Source organism: Tamandua tetradactyla, chromosome 6, assembly GCF_023851605.1.
Source record: "Tamandua tetradactyla isolate mTamTet1 chromosome 6, mTamTet1.pri, whole genome shotgun sequence".
Classification (NCBI taxonomy): domain Eukaryota; kingdom Metazoa; phylum Chordata; class Mammalia; order Pilosa; family Myrmecophagidae; genus Tamandua; species Tamandua tetradactyla.
The window spans coordinates 176032892-176048233 of record NC_135332.1 but is presented as its reverse complement, the minus strand read 5'-3'; the positions used below and the strand labels follow the sequence as shown (position 1 = coordinate 176048233).

The window sequence follows — 15342 nt, the reverse complement described above, 5'->3', positions numbered from 1 at the left end:
CCCCAAAAGGCAATGTGCTACCAGAATTACCCTCAATATGCAATAAGGACACAAATTCTTTGGTTTACATCCCACCATTGCTTTCAATTCCCCTAAGTCACATGTCTTGTAGTATGAGTTCCTGGCTGCTGCTCAGGAAGACAGGAAAGCAGAGCTTCTAAAAAGCCAGCATTTGCTGACTTTTTCATGGCATGGAAATCTCCCGAGTTAGCAACACTAACTTAACTTTAAGAAATCAAGTCATGGTGCCCAGTCAGCAGCTGTCATCCTTCCCTCCCTTCCGGGAAATCACACGAGGAGCATCTTTTCATGAATCCAACACACTGGCATCTTTTCAACAGTGCGGTCTTAACTGAGAGCCATTGTGGAGGTTTTCCCAAAAATCAATCCTGAGACAAGAACTTGAATGCAAGTCATTTATTTGGGAGAGAAAAAACACAAAGAGGAAATCCTTCAGACAGAGACAGTGACATTTGTGAAGGCTCTAAGGGAGGGAAGAGCTCAGTGAATTTTAGTCTTAGGTGGCAAGCTGCTGGGGAAGTGGGGGAGGAAGTGAGGTCAGGGACACGGGAACAGGCCAAGTCACTAGGTCATGAGAAACTTGGATGGCATTCCCTGAGCACCCAATTGTGGGTGTGACCTTTGTGGTAACTGTGAAGACTGCTACGATCAACACTGATGTGCCAAGTCTTGGTTTGATGCATGCTTTCAATTTTGGGGGTTATGTACTAGGAGTGGAGTTGCCAGGTCATATTAACTTTCTGAGAAACCACCAAACTGCTTTCCACAGCAGCTGTACCATTTTACAATCCCATCAGCAATGCACCAGGGTTCTTTCTACTTTACATCCTCATCAGCACTTATTTTCCATTTCCTTTTAAATAGTAATCCTAGTGGGTGTGAAGTCATATCTTATTGTAAAGCATTTCATTTTTAACTAAAGCAAATAATGAATAAATTTAACTCAAAAAATGTAATAATGATTATTAAAATATATTTATACCTGGAATTCTTGCCTGCCATGTGGGAGACCCAGGTTCAACTTCTGGCCCATGCACTTCCCAGCAAACAGAAACTGAACAGATGGTGCTGCAATAATGGGAGATGCACATGGAAATAGAATGAAATGTGATCCTGCCATACAGCACACAAAAAAACCAAAAAAACAAAAAAAACCTTCTAAAATATACTTATACCACCAATAATGTTTATTGCTTATATATAAATTGCACAGAGGATTTTTACATTTCAATAAAACTCACTTCATTACATATATCATCATGAATAAGACAAATCGGTTTCATTTTCAGATGAGAAGAGAAGAAATATTTTGGGGATGGGAAGTTAACTGCTGGTAAAATGTTTTTCTATTCTAAAAGAAAACGAATTCCAACGATTAAGGGAATAATTATGTATATCTATGTGTACTCAGATAAACTCCAATGAAAATCAAATTCTATATGAGCAGTCACAGACAACACAAATATCAGAGGAAAATTTAAATGTTAACTATTCAAATGTTGAGGAAAAAACGAATGATATATAAAACTGTATACAGCAAGAAGAGAGTGACTAACAGTTTATTAAGGGTTTTAAATATCTACAAAAATAAAGCAATACAGTGAACTTCAATAAATCCTAATCTTCCAATATCCAAACTGGTTACAATACAGTATGCCTATCTATTACTTGCAGAATTCCCTGCACCATGTAAGGAACAAATCAAAGAAAAGGTCCATTTCTCAAGAATCATTGCTAACAACGTCAGTTCAATAATCCAGGATACATAGAAATCTGCTGTAATTTAAAAGAAAAAAAAACAACATCAATAAACCCACAAAACCTAAATCAACAGTCTGTAAAGAGATCAACAGAAAGGGGTGATGAACATTAGTTGCAATGATTTTTCTTTACATGCAATACATGCATTTTTAAATCTCAGAGAAATAAGAAATTCTGTAGAGCTACGTTTGTGTTTTGCATGAGTGCAAATGAATATATATCTTCTCTTATACCATTAAATTATATATATATATTTTCATACAAAAGCACACAGTGTTAATCTATAAAATGACATCCAAGTGGATGATGATTGTTTTTGCATGTTCCCCTGCTTAGCTTTTTAAAATACAGTCAAAAATTAATATCCTGCTCTAAACATATGGAAGAAAAAAGGGGAATAAAATAAAAACCATAAAACTTGGCCTATTAAACGATAAGAACACTTTCCCTGATCAGAAGTTTTAGTGTCGGCTGCAATACGGCTAGTAAATTTACTCCTCCGCTGGTGACTGAACCATCCCTCTGAAAACCTGGTCTTGCTCATCTACATTAATGAGCAGTCCAAGGCGGTTTGCTGTCCTTGCACAAGTTTAAGTGACTAGAATCTTTTTTAATGTGTTTCAAGGGATGAGGGCACTTTGATTTAAACATTCATAAATGCTTTTTCTGTTTCCTTACTATATTTTGTTTCTACTAAAGGTGCCCAGTAATCATAAACATGAAGTTGTAATATCCCATTCTTCACTGCAATTTTTTGAAAAACAACTGCCAAAAAATGGACTGCTGAAATCAATAATTTGTGATATGTATATTGTTTTATGTAAAAAGAAAACTGATCTGAAAAGATAGAATTATAAAAAGATGATTTTATAAAAGTGTCCTAAGAGAATTTTATTATTTGCAAAAAAAGGTAATTCTTATGTCATGAATTCACTAAAACCACTAGAGTCTGGCAATGCAAATGTAAAATGTACATGAAATCTACATAGCTTAAATCAACAGAAGCTTAAATTGCTCTCCTTAGCATACCTGATTGCTAAACTACAGGCACTCTTTTCAAATGTAATGTAACTAGTCCAAAACACAGCTGCATATAAGTTACAGTTCAAATCTTAAAAATTAAGAGTCTATTTGGAGAATTTTTGACTACAAGGTTTTAAGACAATGCCCAATGCAAAAACGTGTATTAATGTGCTCTTAATAGAAATGTAGACTTCTCACAGGTGAACCAGTACCTGTTTTAAATGTTTTTCTTTTTCCTATACTAAATATATATCTCATTTAATTAATGGAGCCACAGCAAAATACTACTATAAATTCAAAGCATAGCCTGTAAACTAATACATTTTAGATGTAAAAAATATTGCACAGTTCAGTACTCCAACAGTAAGCTCTAAGCATCTCAAGTAGAATGGTGAAACTCTTGGCAGGAGACAGTATTACAACTAGATGCACTAAGCATAGTGATTTTTAGGGTCCTATAGTAGGAATACTATTCAATAGATATCTTACTACTGTAAACAAGTTGAGGAATGCCTGTCATGTTATTACAGTAAACAAAGAGAAGGATGCCTGTCACAATTTAACTAAAGCATGGGGACAAAAGCCAAAAATAGTTCTGTAGCCCCAGGATTAGGAATATAACTGTATGTATTTGCTTTTGCAGATGACCAAAAACAAAAGCAATTCTATTTCCAAGCAGCTATGTAGACGTTGAAGATATACAGTGGTCACGTCATACATTTTAATCCTTGGAAGGCTTGATTTAAAAAAAAAATTACATGTTTTTGGAAAGTTTAAAATATACTGTTTAACAGTGGACCAATACACACGTTCAACTTTAAAAACCAACAGGAATCCCAAAAGAAATTAACATGGTAGAAATCTATCTTTGAAAGTACTCTAACTAATGTACAGTTCCAAAATTCCTAAAATGGTATGCCAAGCATTTCGTTAAAGATAAGTTCCATCACTATTTCCAATATGTACGTTAATATGCATTAAGTAAACCCTGAAAACTCAGCTTGGCCTTAGTTTTAAGTTTCAAAATACTATGCAGAGGTCTTCATGAGCCATTCAGTACACACACAGATCGGGGAATTTCATCTCATAAACTGGAACGGACTGATATTGGGCGTGCCCCGAAGTAATGGCCAGTGTTCCTGACGGGCTTGGAGGAGGGCTGTAAAAGAAGAACAAGGCAGAGTCAACGCTGTTCATTTAGAACAAGGCACAGTCAGCGTCGCTCATTTCACAGAACATTCTCCCTAGTACCTGTAAACAGAAAAGTGTGACTCAACCAGAGAGATCAGTATGAGTTAGCTGCTAACCAGATACCAGGCTATACGGGAAATAGATCATGGTGGTTATAAATGGTTTTATAGATGTTTTTAAGTCTAAAACAGACCTTCCCCTTTGAATTTATAAATATATATATATAAATCTTATGTAATGGGATCACATTATATTCATCCTTGCTTTGTTTCACTAGTAAAATCTTTCACATACATATATTCTACCCTTTTTGATGACAGCATGGTATTTATATGGAGATAGTATAGTTTATTTAATCTTTCCCAGTCATTTAATCTAGATGACAAATTCAGGTTCATTCCCATTTTTCATTATTATAATAATGTCCACAAGTCTATTCTTATAATACTTACTTGAATCCTGACTGATCAGGAGTTATAATCTTACAAATTTCTGGGTCAAAGTATATTCACAATTTTGACTTTGGTACATGCTGCCAGAACACCTGCAATTTATACTTTCAGCATTTGACTGTACCTGTTTTCGTAAACATATATATAGTATTTAAACTTATACAGAGTTTCTATGCATTTTTCTAAATAAAGAGTAAAAAATTTTTATCCTGGTAAAAGAAGTAGGAATTCTCCTTCTCTCCCTTACTGCTCAATAAATTTAAGTAGTTGCCCAAACAAAATTTATTGAATATTTGCTCTTTTCCCCGAAAAGCTGAATGTCATCTTTACCAAATATGCCATTTCTGAATCCTCCTCTCTGCTACTTATCTGTATACAAGCCCAATCTATTTGAAGTATCAAAGATCCATGTTTTCCTAGCTAGCAAGACAAATACTCCTTTTTATTCTTCTACAGCATTTTTTCCTTTGTTCTTACATATGGATTCTTCCCCATTGCCTTTAGCATCATTTGTTCAAATATAAAAAATGTTTGGTGAAGATTCTGACTAAAGATTCATCTATAGACTAATAAACTAGTATAGAATGTAGATTAATCTGTAGAGAATTGAAGTCTTTATAGTAACTTCTGATCCTAAAACAAGATTTGACTTTCATTTATAGAAGTATTCTTAAGCATCTTTCAGAGGTTTATAGTTATTTCAATTAAGTCATATATAGTTCTTTCAATCTGTTACTATTTTATTGCACTATAGTGAAAAGCATGGCTGCTTTTGTCTTCAGTTCCTGGGGATGCAATCTCTGAGTCTTTGGAATTTCCGGGCTGGAGTGTCCTTTGTACTTCATAGTGGGCCCAGGACTTTACCAGACAGTTCAAATGCAAATGAGATGGCAGGGAGGGGCCAACCTGCAGTTTTTAGGTGGGGGTGGCCCCACCAGGAAGCCCATGTGAGGCTGAAGGCTTCCTTATCAGCCCACTGTTCCCAGCCTCTGGGAGGGGAGGGAGGCTGCATGTTGAATCCAACCACATGGACAGTGATTCTGTCAATCAATCATAGCTATGTAATGAGAGCCCATATAAACTTGAGACATTCAAAGCCACTATTAGCTACCATGACTGACAAAATACACCAGTGCTGTGCCATGAGGGTGATGTGTTCTGATTCCGGGTGGAGAGAACAGGGAAGCTTGTGTTTCAGACGTTCCCAGACCTCGCCCTATATCTATCTCTTCTTTTGGTTTCTTCTTATTTGTATCCTTTTACTATAATAAAACTAAAATTGTTTAAGAATAGCCACTTGTGAGTTGTAGAGAATTATCAAACATGAGGGGGTGATGAGAATCCCCAAATTTGTAGCCATTTGGCCAGAAGTGCAGGTGGCCTGGGCCCCCAGCTGTGAGTGGTACCTGCTGGACAATCTTAGAGGATCACCCTTAACCTTTGGCGTTTGGCTGAACTCCAGGACATTAAGTCAGAATTAAATTTAACTTACTGTAGTACTTGTAGTTGCTTATTTAACTTTTGAAACTACATAATTGGTATCAAAACTTGTGCTGTAGAAAGTTGCTGATAGAAGTCTTTGAAATCAACTCTTTTATAGTTATGAGTGTTTTTCATTAACACGCATTCAAATATTCCTTATATAATTGTATTTTAACTATGAACTGTCATCAATTGTTGTTAAGTGATTCATTGTTTTTCTTGCATTCTCATATAGACAATTCTATTTCTGATAACTAATGATAATTTAGAAATTGTTATACTAGTCAGCATTCTCTAGAGAAACAGAACCAATGGGAGATACCTATAAATATAAGGTTAATAGAAGTGTCTCAGGCTACTGTGGGGATGCAAGAGTCCAAAATCCACTGGGCAGACCATGATGTTGGCAACTCCAATGAAGGGTCTCGATGAAATCCACAGGCAAGCCTGGCTAGCTGAACAAGTGGTGAAAATTCTCTCTTCTCCCTTAAAAGTCTTCAGCTGGTTGGATTAAATGCAACTGACTAGATTCTTGCCTTGTGGAAAACACACCCTTAGTTAATTAGAGGGAATCACCTGACTGATGATTTAAAAAACAGACTTCTGGTTTATTAACCAGCCAGGGAATATCCCTGCAGTAATGGTTACACAGTGCCTGCCTGAACAGACAATTGGGTACCCTCACCTGGCCAAACTGACACATGAATCTAACCACCACAAGTGCCATTCCAATATTTGTATCAGCTCTTTTTTTTTTTTACTGAGGGATAATTTCCATAGAGTGAAATTCACAGATCTTAAGTGGACTACTGGAGAAGAACTGACTAATGTATATACCCATACTAAATCATACCCTAATCAAAATACTGAACACTTGCCATCACCAGAAACAAGTACTGTTGAATTCCTAACCAATTTTCTGCCAATCTATGGGTGTGAATCCATTGTAAATAGGAACTTCTGATGAGGCTACCAGTTAGGGTGTGGCACCACTGAATTAGGATGGGTTTAATACTGTTACTGAAGCTTCATAGAGAAGGACACAGAGAAGCCATGAGGTATGGCCAAAAGCCAAAGGAACCCCAAGGAGAAAGGGGAAGACATCAGCAAGTACATTGTCACATGACAGAAAAGTCAAGAACCACAAAGATTAATGCCAGCCAGAATATACTGAACTAGGGAGGAAGTAAGCCTTCTAGCCTCTGAATCTGTAAGCCAATAAATTTCTGTTGTTAAGCCAAACCATTGCACTGTGATTGTTTTAGGAGCTAGAAAACTAAAACACTCACATGCATATATACCCACATACAGCAACTATGCTCTCATCTCTATTATCAAAAATTAGTGTGGTTTGATAAGATATGTTTTAAAGTTTCATTCTCCTGACTCTTTGTTGGTCACATTTAAAAATACAATTGAATTTTTAATATTGACCCTGAATCAAGTGATGCTGCTAAATTCACCTATTAACTGTAGCAGTTTTTTTTTGCTTTGTTTTGTTTTGGTACATTCCTTAGGATTTCCCATACACACACACACACGTCATCTGTGAAAAGAGTTTTATTTCTTCTTTTCCAATCTTTACATTTTTTCCTTGGGCTTACTGGCTAAGACTTCCAATACAATGCTGAATAGAAACAAAAAAGATGGATATCCTTGTGCTGTTCTCTATTTTAGGTGGAGAGGGTTATGTCAGATTTTCATCATAATGTTTAACACGTTAGCAATAGAGTTTTTGTATTACTCTTTATCAGATTGAGAAAATTCCTTTTTATTTCTAACTTTCTAAAAGTTTTTGAATATGAGTATTGAATTTTATCATATGTTTTTTTCTGTAGCTACTGAGATGATCATGTGTATTTTTTTCTTTTACTTGGTTAATATGCTGAAATGTTTTTTCTAATGTAAGACCAACCTTGCTTTCTTCAGAATCCAGTTTACCTTAAGCCATATCAATAGTTTTACACATTGGTGGAGTCAATTTGCCAATATTCTGATAAGGATTTTTGGCTATATTCATTTGGGTATCAGAGTTAGCCTGATCTTATGAATTCTTATTTCCTGAAAAAAGTATAAGACTGGTATCACTTCTTAACCTAAATGTTTGATTTAGATTACAAACATACTTAATAGTTATAGAGCTATTTGGATATTTTGTTTCTTCTTGTGCTAGTTATCTGGTAATGGTTAATTTGCAGTTTTTCTTTTCTTGATCAAGAGACTTATCAAGTTTACTACTCTTTGCAAATAACCAACTTCTGGCTTTGCTATTTTTTTCTAATGCTTGTTTTGCATTTCAATGATTTCTGCTCTTTGTTATTTCTTTCCATCTATGTAATCTGGGTTATTTTGTTCTACTTTCTCTAATGTTTTAAGGTTATTGGATCACTGCATTTAGAACATTCTTTTTGCTAAGATAAGCATTTAAAGCTATACATTTTTTCCTAAGCACTGCTTTAGCTGTATCCCACAAAAGGTGATTTCATATGTTTTCAGTTTTAAACGTTTACTAATTTCTTTCATGATTTCTTCTTTGCTCCATGTGTTGTTTTCAAGTGTGTTCACTTCTAAATATTTGGGATTTTTCTAGGTATGTGTATTAGTGAATTCTAATTTAATTCTGTTATGGCCACAGAACATACGCAACATGATTTTAGTCCCTTGCCATTTATTTAGACTTGTGGTATAGTCCAACGTTGGTCTATTTTTCTTTAACATCTCATGTGTACTTGAAAATAATCTATATTCTATATAGTCATCTACATTGTGTTCTCTGTCAATGAAATTGGTTGATACTGTTCCAATCTTCTATATCCTTCTTGAGTTTTTTCCTATCAGTTACTATGAGGTGTGCTAAAATTTGCAATTATATTTTGCAAATTTGCTTTTTATGTCTTTAGTTCTGTTGAGTTTCATTTGTTTGAAGCTATTACTAGGTATATGCAGATTTAGTTTTCATTCTCTCTTAGCAAACTGAAGTTTTATCATTATGAATGTCTCTATCTCCTTTAATTCTCCTTGCACTGAAGTCCATTTTGGCCAATATCAATATAGCAACACCACCTTTCTCAAGCTTAAGACTTACATGTGCATTAGTTTGCTAAAGCTACCAGAATGCAATACACCATAAATGAAACAACTTTTATAAAGGGAATTTATTATGTTACAAGTTTACAGTTCTAAGGTCATAAAAATGTGCAAACTAAGGCATCCAGAGAAAGATACCTTAATTCCAAAGAAAGGCGAATGTCTGTCACATGGGAAGGCACGTGACAGGCATCTGCTGGTCCCTGTTTCTGGTTCTGCTGCTTCCTGTTTCTAATGCCAGTGGTTTCCAGTTGAAGCCTCTGTGGGCCTTCACTTAGCTCCTCTGGGACACAACTCTGGTTTCTGGTTTGCTCAGTATCTCATGGGAAGGCACCTGAAACATCTGCTGGGCTCTACAACATTTCCAAACATCTGGGTTTCGTGTTGGTTCTGTCAGCATTGTCTCTTCTGTTCCCCAAGCATCTGCATGTGAGATTTCTTCAAAATGTTTCCCTTTTAAAGGAATCCACAAACTAATCAAGACCCAACTTGAATGGGAGTAGTCATATCTATCTAATCAAAGGACCACACCCACAACTGGGCATGCCAGTTTTCATGGAACTAATCTTTTCAGAAGGGTTTCTTCCCACCCTATAGTACTGAATCAAGATCAAAGGACATGGCTTTTCTGAGGTACACAACTTTCAAACAAATGAGCATAACATGGCATTTCTTACGCCATCCTTTAACTTTATATTTAAAAAGTATTTTATAAACAGAGCATATATAATAGGACTTCTTTTTTAAATCGTCTTATATCTCTGACTTCATATTTATTCCATTTACAACTTATTAATTATTGATATAATTGACTTTAAGTCTACAATCTTGCTATTTGTTTTCCATTTGTCCCATCTGCTATTTGTTCTTTAATTCCTGCTATCTTTTGGATTGAGTCTTTTTGAGTATTCACTTTGTCTTTTCTATTGAGTTTTTAGCTGCCGCCCCCTTTGTGTTATTGTTTAATGGCTGCTCTTTAAGGAGTACAGTATGCATCCTTAACTTTTCAGTCTACTTTTAATGAATATACCATTTTCATGTAATATCCAAAACTTAAAATGGTATACTTGCATTTTTCTCCTCCCTGTCCTTTTTATTATTGTTGTCAAATATTTCTCTTCTGCATGCTATAAACCCCATAATAAACTGTTTCGTTTGGCTGTTTGTTTTTCTTTAGTCAATCAATTATCTTTTAAAGGGATAAGAAAAAGAGACAACCAATCTTTTACACTTAATCACTGTGATGGTTAATTTCATGTACCAACTTCGCTAGGTTATGGGGTCCAGTTGTTTGGCAAAATAAACACTTCATGGATGTTACTAATAGGGTATTTTGCAGATGAATTTAAATCATTAATCTATTGATTGCATCTATAATCACCAATCACTGTCTTCAGCAATGAGAGGAGTCTTTTCATCCAGTCACTTGGAGGCCTTAAAGCCAGAACTGAGAATTTGAGAAGTCAGAAAGAAAAATGTCTATTGCAGCCAGTCAGCTTCTTCTGGGAAACTCAACTACACCTTTATTAAGTTTCCAATTTGTGGCCTGTCCTTTGGAATCTGGATTTGGCAATCCCCACAGCTGCATGAGTCAATTCCTATAACAAATCTCTTAATATTTACACACACACATATAAGATGGAGTATACTGTGATATATATAGTGATATTGTAATATATTATGATATTTCTGTGTGCATGTATATATACTGTTGGTTCTGTTTCTCTGAAGATCTCTAACTGATACACCATAATAACCATTTGCATTGCTCTTCAATCTTTCCTATAAATCCAAGTAAGTTTCAATTTGGTATAATTTTCCTTCAGCCTAAAATATATCCTTTACTATTTCTTATACCACAGGCCTGCTGGCAATAACTTTGTCAACTTTAATCTCTCTGAAAATGTCTTTATTTTTTGCCTTCATTTTTTTATCATAATTCTGTATTGACAATTTCTTTATTTCAGCTCTATAAAACTGTCACTCCATTTCTCCTGGCTTGTATTGTACTGTTTTCTGATGAGAAGTCACATATTCATTCTATTGGTGCTGTATATGCATATCATTTCTATTCTCTGGTTGCTGCTAACATTATTGCTTTGTATCTTTGGTTTTTTAGCAATTTTAGTAAGATGTGCCTAGAAGGTATGGTTGTCTTTGTATCTAATCTTGCTTTGTATCTAATATATATGTGACTCAGTGATATTTTCCTACAGGTAACTGATGCTATGCTCTATTTAATATTTTTTCAACCTTTCTCTATTTCAGCTTGAATACATTCTATTGGCCTGCCTTCAAGTTCACTAAACTTTTCTTCTGCAATGACCAATCTACTGTTAAGCCTATGCAAAGGAACTTTTTCTTTCAGGTTTTGAACTGAAATCTGCTTCTTTCAATTTCTATTTCTCTGCTAAGGTATTACATCTCTTTACACATTATATGTATATTTTCTTTTAAATTCCTTGACGTGTGTGTGTGTGTGTGTGTGTGTGTGTGTGTGTGTGTGTGTGTGTGTGTGCAGGCGAATTAGGGTGTTATTTTAAGGATCTTGTCTACTAATTCTGATAATTGGATCATCTGTGGGTCTGTTTATTTTGACTATATTTTCCATCATCTTTGTATTTCTTGTAAATTTTCTATTGTACTCAGGTCACAGTGAATGAAAGAACCATGGAGACTAAAGCATAATATTGTGTAGTTTTGTTTTGTTTCCAAAGAGTACAAACTCTTTCCTGTGTTTTGTGGGTAGGGTAAGGAAAATAGGAGGAAATGTATAAGAGAGAGGGACTAAAAAGTCTGAAGGCAAATTATGAAGTCTGTTTAGTTTTTGTGTGTCATGTAAGCTATCCCACGACTCTTACTGCCTAACTAGATGGGTGACTTTGGTTAAACTGCCTAACTTCTATGTACTACTGTTTCTATACTTGTAACAGAAGAATAATAATCACTAAGGTCTGATACAGATATTAATAACAAATGTACTTATCAGTATACCTAGCCTGCCTTAAGTGTTCAATATGTGTTAACAACTATTAAGTGTTCATTAAATGCTAAAAATTAGTAGTAGCTGTATACCAATAAAATGGAATTAGTAATAATACTTACACTAAAGTATGAAATCCACATAATTAGTATGGCTAACACGATGGTCCCTAACAACCTGCCATCAGAGCATGGGCTATGGATCTAAATTTTGGCTTTGCCACTCACAAGTATATGACCTTCAGCACGTTACTTTACTTCTCTAAGCCTCGGTGTCTTCACCTGGATAATGAAAATATAGCATCTACCTACCTTTCAGGGTTGTGGTGCAGATCAGAAGAAACAATATAGACATAAAGTACAGAGTGTAATATCAGCACGTGGAAGACATTTAGTGTTATAATTAATATGTGTCCAAGAAGTAAATGCCCATACCCAGCAATATGAAATATCACCTAAGTGGTAGGGATGGTGGTGGAAGTGCATAGAATGAGAGGTGATATTAATGAAAATGTGCCTTGCATATTAAGTCAGCATAAAGTTGAAATAGTAAAGTAAGTGGACTTGAATATCTACTTGTCTCTTCTTAGTTAAAGGATACTGGGGTTGAAATAAAACAGCTTTAGTTAGTCAAATTAAAAAAATATATAGCTGACGTAAAAAAATAAAATCCAGACACATAACTACCTTTGGCTCCTCTACTATGCTGTCTTACACAAAAGCCCGTTTTCACATTTAAGTCAAAATATGAATATGTGGAAGTTTTTTCCTTGCACAGAACCTGGAATTTGCTTTTCCCTCTTTCATGTACTGTGAAACTAATAACAAATAGACACGGAATAACCAAAGCATGTTAAGGCACTATATCTTGTGGGGCATAAAATAATTCATAAGAGGACTCCAATGGGTATGACTTAGGAAAGCTTAAGAAGTTCAATAATTCAAATGAGCCATCAGCTCAATACTGTCTTGGAGAAAACTATGAGCTAAATCATACTACATTGCAGTTTTTGTAGTCAAAACAGTCAAATATGGGCAATTTGGTAGTTAAACATAGTATCAGAAAGTGAGCCTCCCAAATTACCCAGATTTCCTAAGAGGACCATTATGAAGTAATGAACAGTCTAAAATGGGAAGCTAGAAAAGCTAGAAGATAAGATAAGAAATGGTACCAGATTCCAGGTAGTAAACAGAATGGCTACTGAGATAAAAATTCAACTATATAAGATAGTGTTTATCCTCACTATGCCTAAATGAAAAGTACAATCAATTAAACATAATCAGCAAGTGTCTAACAGAGTTCTAATCATTTCTATTTTGTTGCTGTTGTATTATTTGTTATAGTATCAAAACTTTACCGTATAGTGAGTTCCAATATCTGAGCAAGTCTATCATGAAGCAAATTTGCCTGTGAAGGAGACAAACAGAACAAAACAAAATGTTAAGAGAGTTTTTATTATTTTCCAAATACCTGTATGTAATAATAAAATGTAATTTTAAGGAATAATTGTAACTATTCAGTTAATAGTACAAAATGCTTTAATGTTTTGGTTTTATCTGTCTCATATATTGGAATTTTAGATAAATAAATGTTTTCCTCTCCTAGAGTTTCACCAAAAACACCCATAAACACAAAATACCCATAGCAAATCACTGAAAACCATGCCAAAAAGATATCAAAGCAACAACAATCATCAATATTTAGTTTGTGATTTGTTATTTTTATCAGCTTACATTATGAAAGGAATCAGTCAGACTTCACAGCTATGCCTTCAGAGTTTTTGTTTCCTGTCAAATACATTTCCCTGTGTTCTATTAATTGTCTAAAGTTTGGAAGTTACCAACCCAATTACCAAGACAGAGCTTGTACAAAATCAAACTCCACTCTAACCCCTTCACCGTTTACTCACTCACTCACTTTGGATTCGCACTGTGCTGCTATTTCTTCGAAAGGTGCTTTCTGGAATTTCTCTATCACAAGACGCCTCTTTTCTTTTTCCTGTTCTTCCATTCCACTAGTGTCTATATAAATGTTTATAAAGATAGGTTAAAAGGCATAAAAAATTTTACAGAAACTCTACTAATAGCCACAAGAGCAAATGATCTATAAATAAAAAATAAGAACATTTTATAAGGTTTATTTCATGAGGAAAAAAAGCAAAACACATAACATCACTGCAATGTCACATTTAAGGCTAGAAAGCACATATACACAATCTAAAGAGTTAAAATGACAAAGCACAAGACCCTCTCTTAGAAACTGTCTCTCTTCCCCAAAAAACCACAAGCATGATTAACTTTTTGCAAGTCAAACATTTTCAAGGTCCTTTCTGAATGATGATTGCTCTTGCACATGTGATATACTAAATGTCTGCTAGCTGAATCTTGATAGTGAATGGAATAACTGAAGTACAGACAGGACCATTTGGGACCATACTGTTCCAGCCTTTTCAATTCATTTGCCACAATCTGAGAAGGGTTATTTTATCTTAAGATGATGTGTGAACTAGCTGAAGTTTGTTGAGATGATAAAATAATAAATGTCTGTCTTTCTAATATCATCAATAAAATAACTGTGTCTAGTCACTTAAGAATATTGAAAAGAGGCTAATTTATGGCTCATCTATTGATGGCTTAATATAAAAACTCAGTCATTCTTGATGGTTTTACTTTCTAGTCAAAAATTTCAAAGGAGGAAATAAATTAACCTTCAAGATTCCTTAAATAAAGCTCTTTTCAAGTAGTCAAAATGTAGGTAACAATTAGCTAGGTTTAGTAAGTGGAAATAGCATGCAGAATGGAAAGAGGCATTATTCCTTTTGAAACTGTGGCAGGTAACATAATTGAAGATTTTATATATTCTCAATGACTTTAATGCAGAATTATGATAATCTATTGTTCACAAGCTTAAACGTGCAAGGGGCCAGCTGGGAGGCACAAATGTTTAATCAGGTCATGTAAAAACAGAAAGAGGTAAGATAACTTGGGCTAGCTGAGGCATACATCCCTGATCTTTAGATATTTAAATTCAATTTCTGAAATAATACTTCAATCTAAAATTGGCCTGTAGGTAGTAAGTTTGTCTTTCATGCATCAGATTAGCAGTATTTAGACTTTTTGTTTCAAAACTCCCTGACACTCTAAAAAATTATCAAGAAAACTAAAGAGCTTTTGTTTATATGTTATATCTACTGATATTCTCCATAGAATACAAAACTGAGAAAACTTTAAAAATTATTTAATTCATTTAAAATCTCTTACAGCACCTTGCACATAATTTAAAAATTGCTTACTGTCAGAATTAATTTTCCAAATCTGTGTGTGTGTTTGTGCATATATGTAA

General features: G+C 34.5%; 1 protein-coding gene across 7 annotated transcripts in view; it reads right to left on the bottom strand.

Annotated features, from left to right (window-relative positions):
• Nucleotides 1-82: 82 nt before the first annotated feature.
• The window catches only part of EFR3A (EFR3 homolog A), a 163400-nt gene continuing 148140 nt past the window's right edge, over nucleotides 83-15342 (bottom strand). For 4 of the 7 annotated variants that reach the window (XM_077167678.1, XM_077167679.1, XM_077167681.1 and 1 more), the window contains exons 21-24: nucleotides 13918-14021; nucleotides 13358-13407; nucleotides 3870-3964; nucleotides 84-1797 (exon numbers count right to left, since the gene is read on the bottom strand). In XM_077167678.1, coding sequence (XP_077023793.1) covers nucleotides 1679-1797; nucleotides 3870-3964; nucleotides 13358-13407; nucleotides 13918-14021 — 368 coding nt within the window. In that variant the 3' untranslated portion in view covers nucleotides 84-1678. Of the gene's footprint in view, nucleotides 1798-3869; nucleotides 3965-13357; nucleotides 13408-13917; nucleotides 14022-15342 lie in introns of those variants that run through there. The other 3 variants (XR_013178526.1, XR_013178527.1, XM_077167682.1) reach the window with 2 other exon arrangements.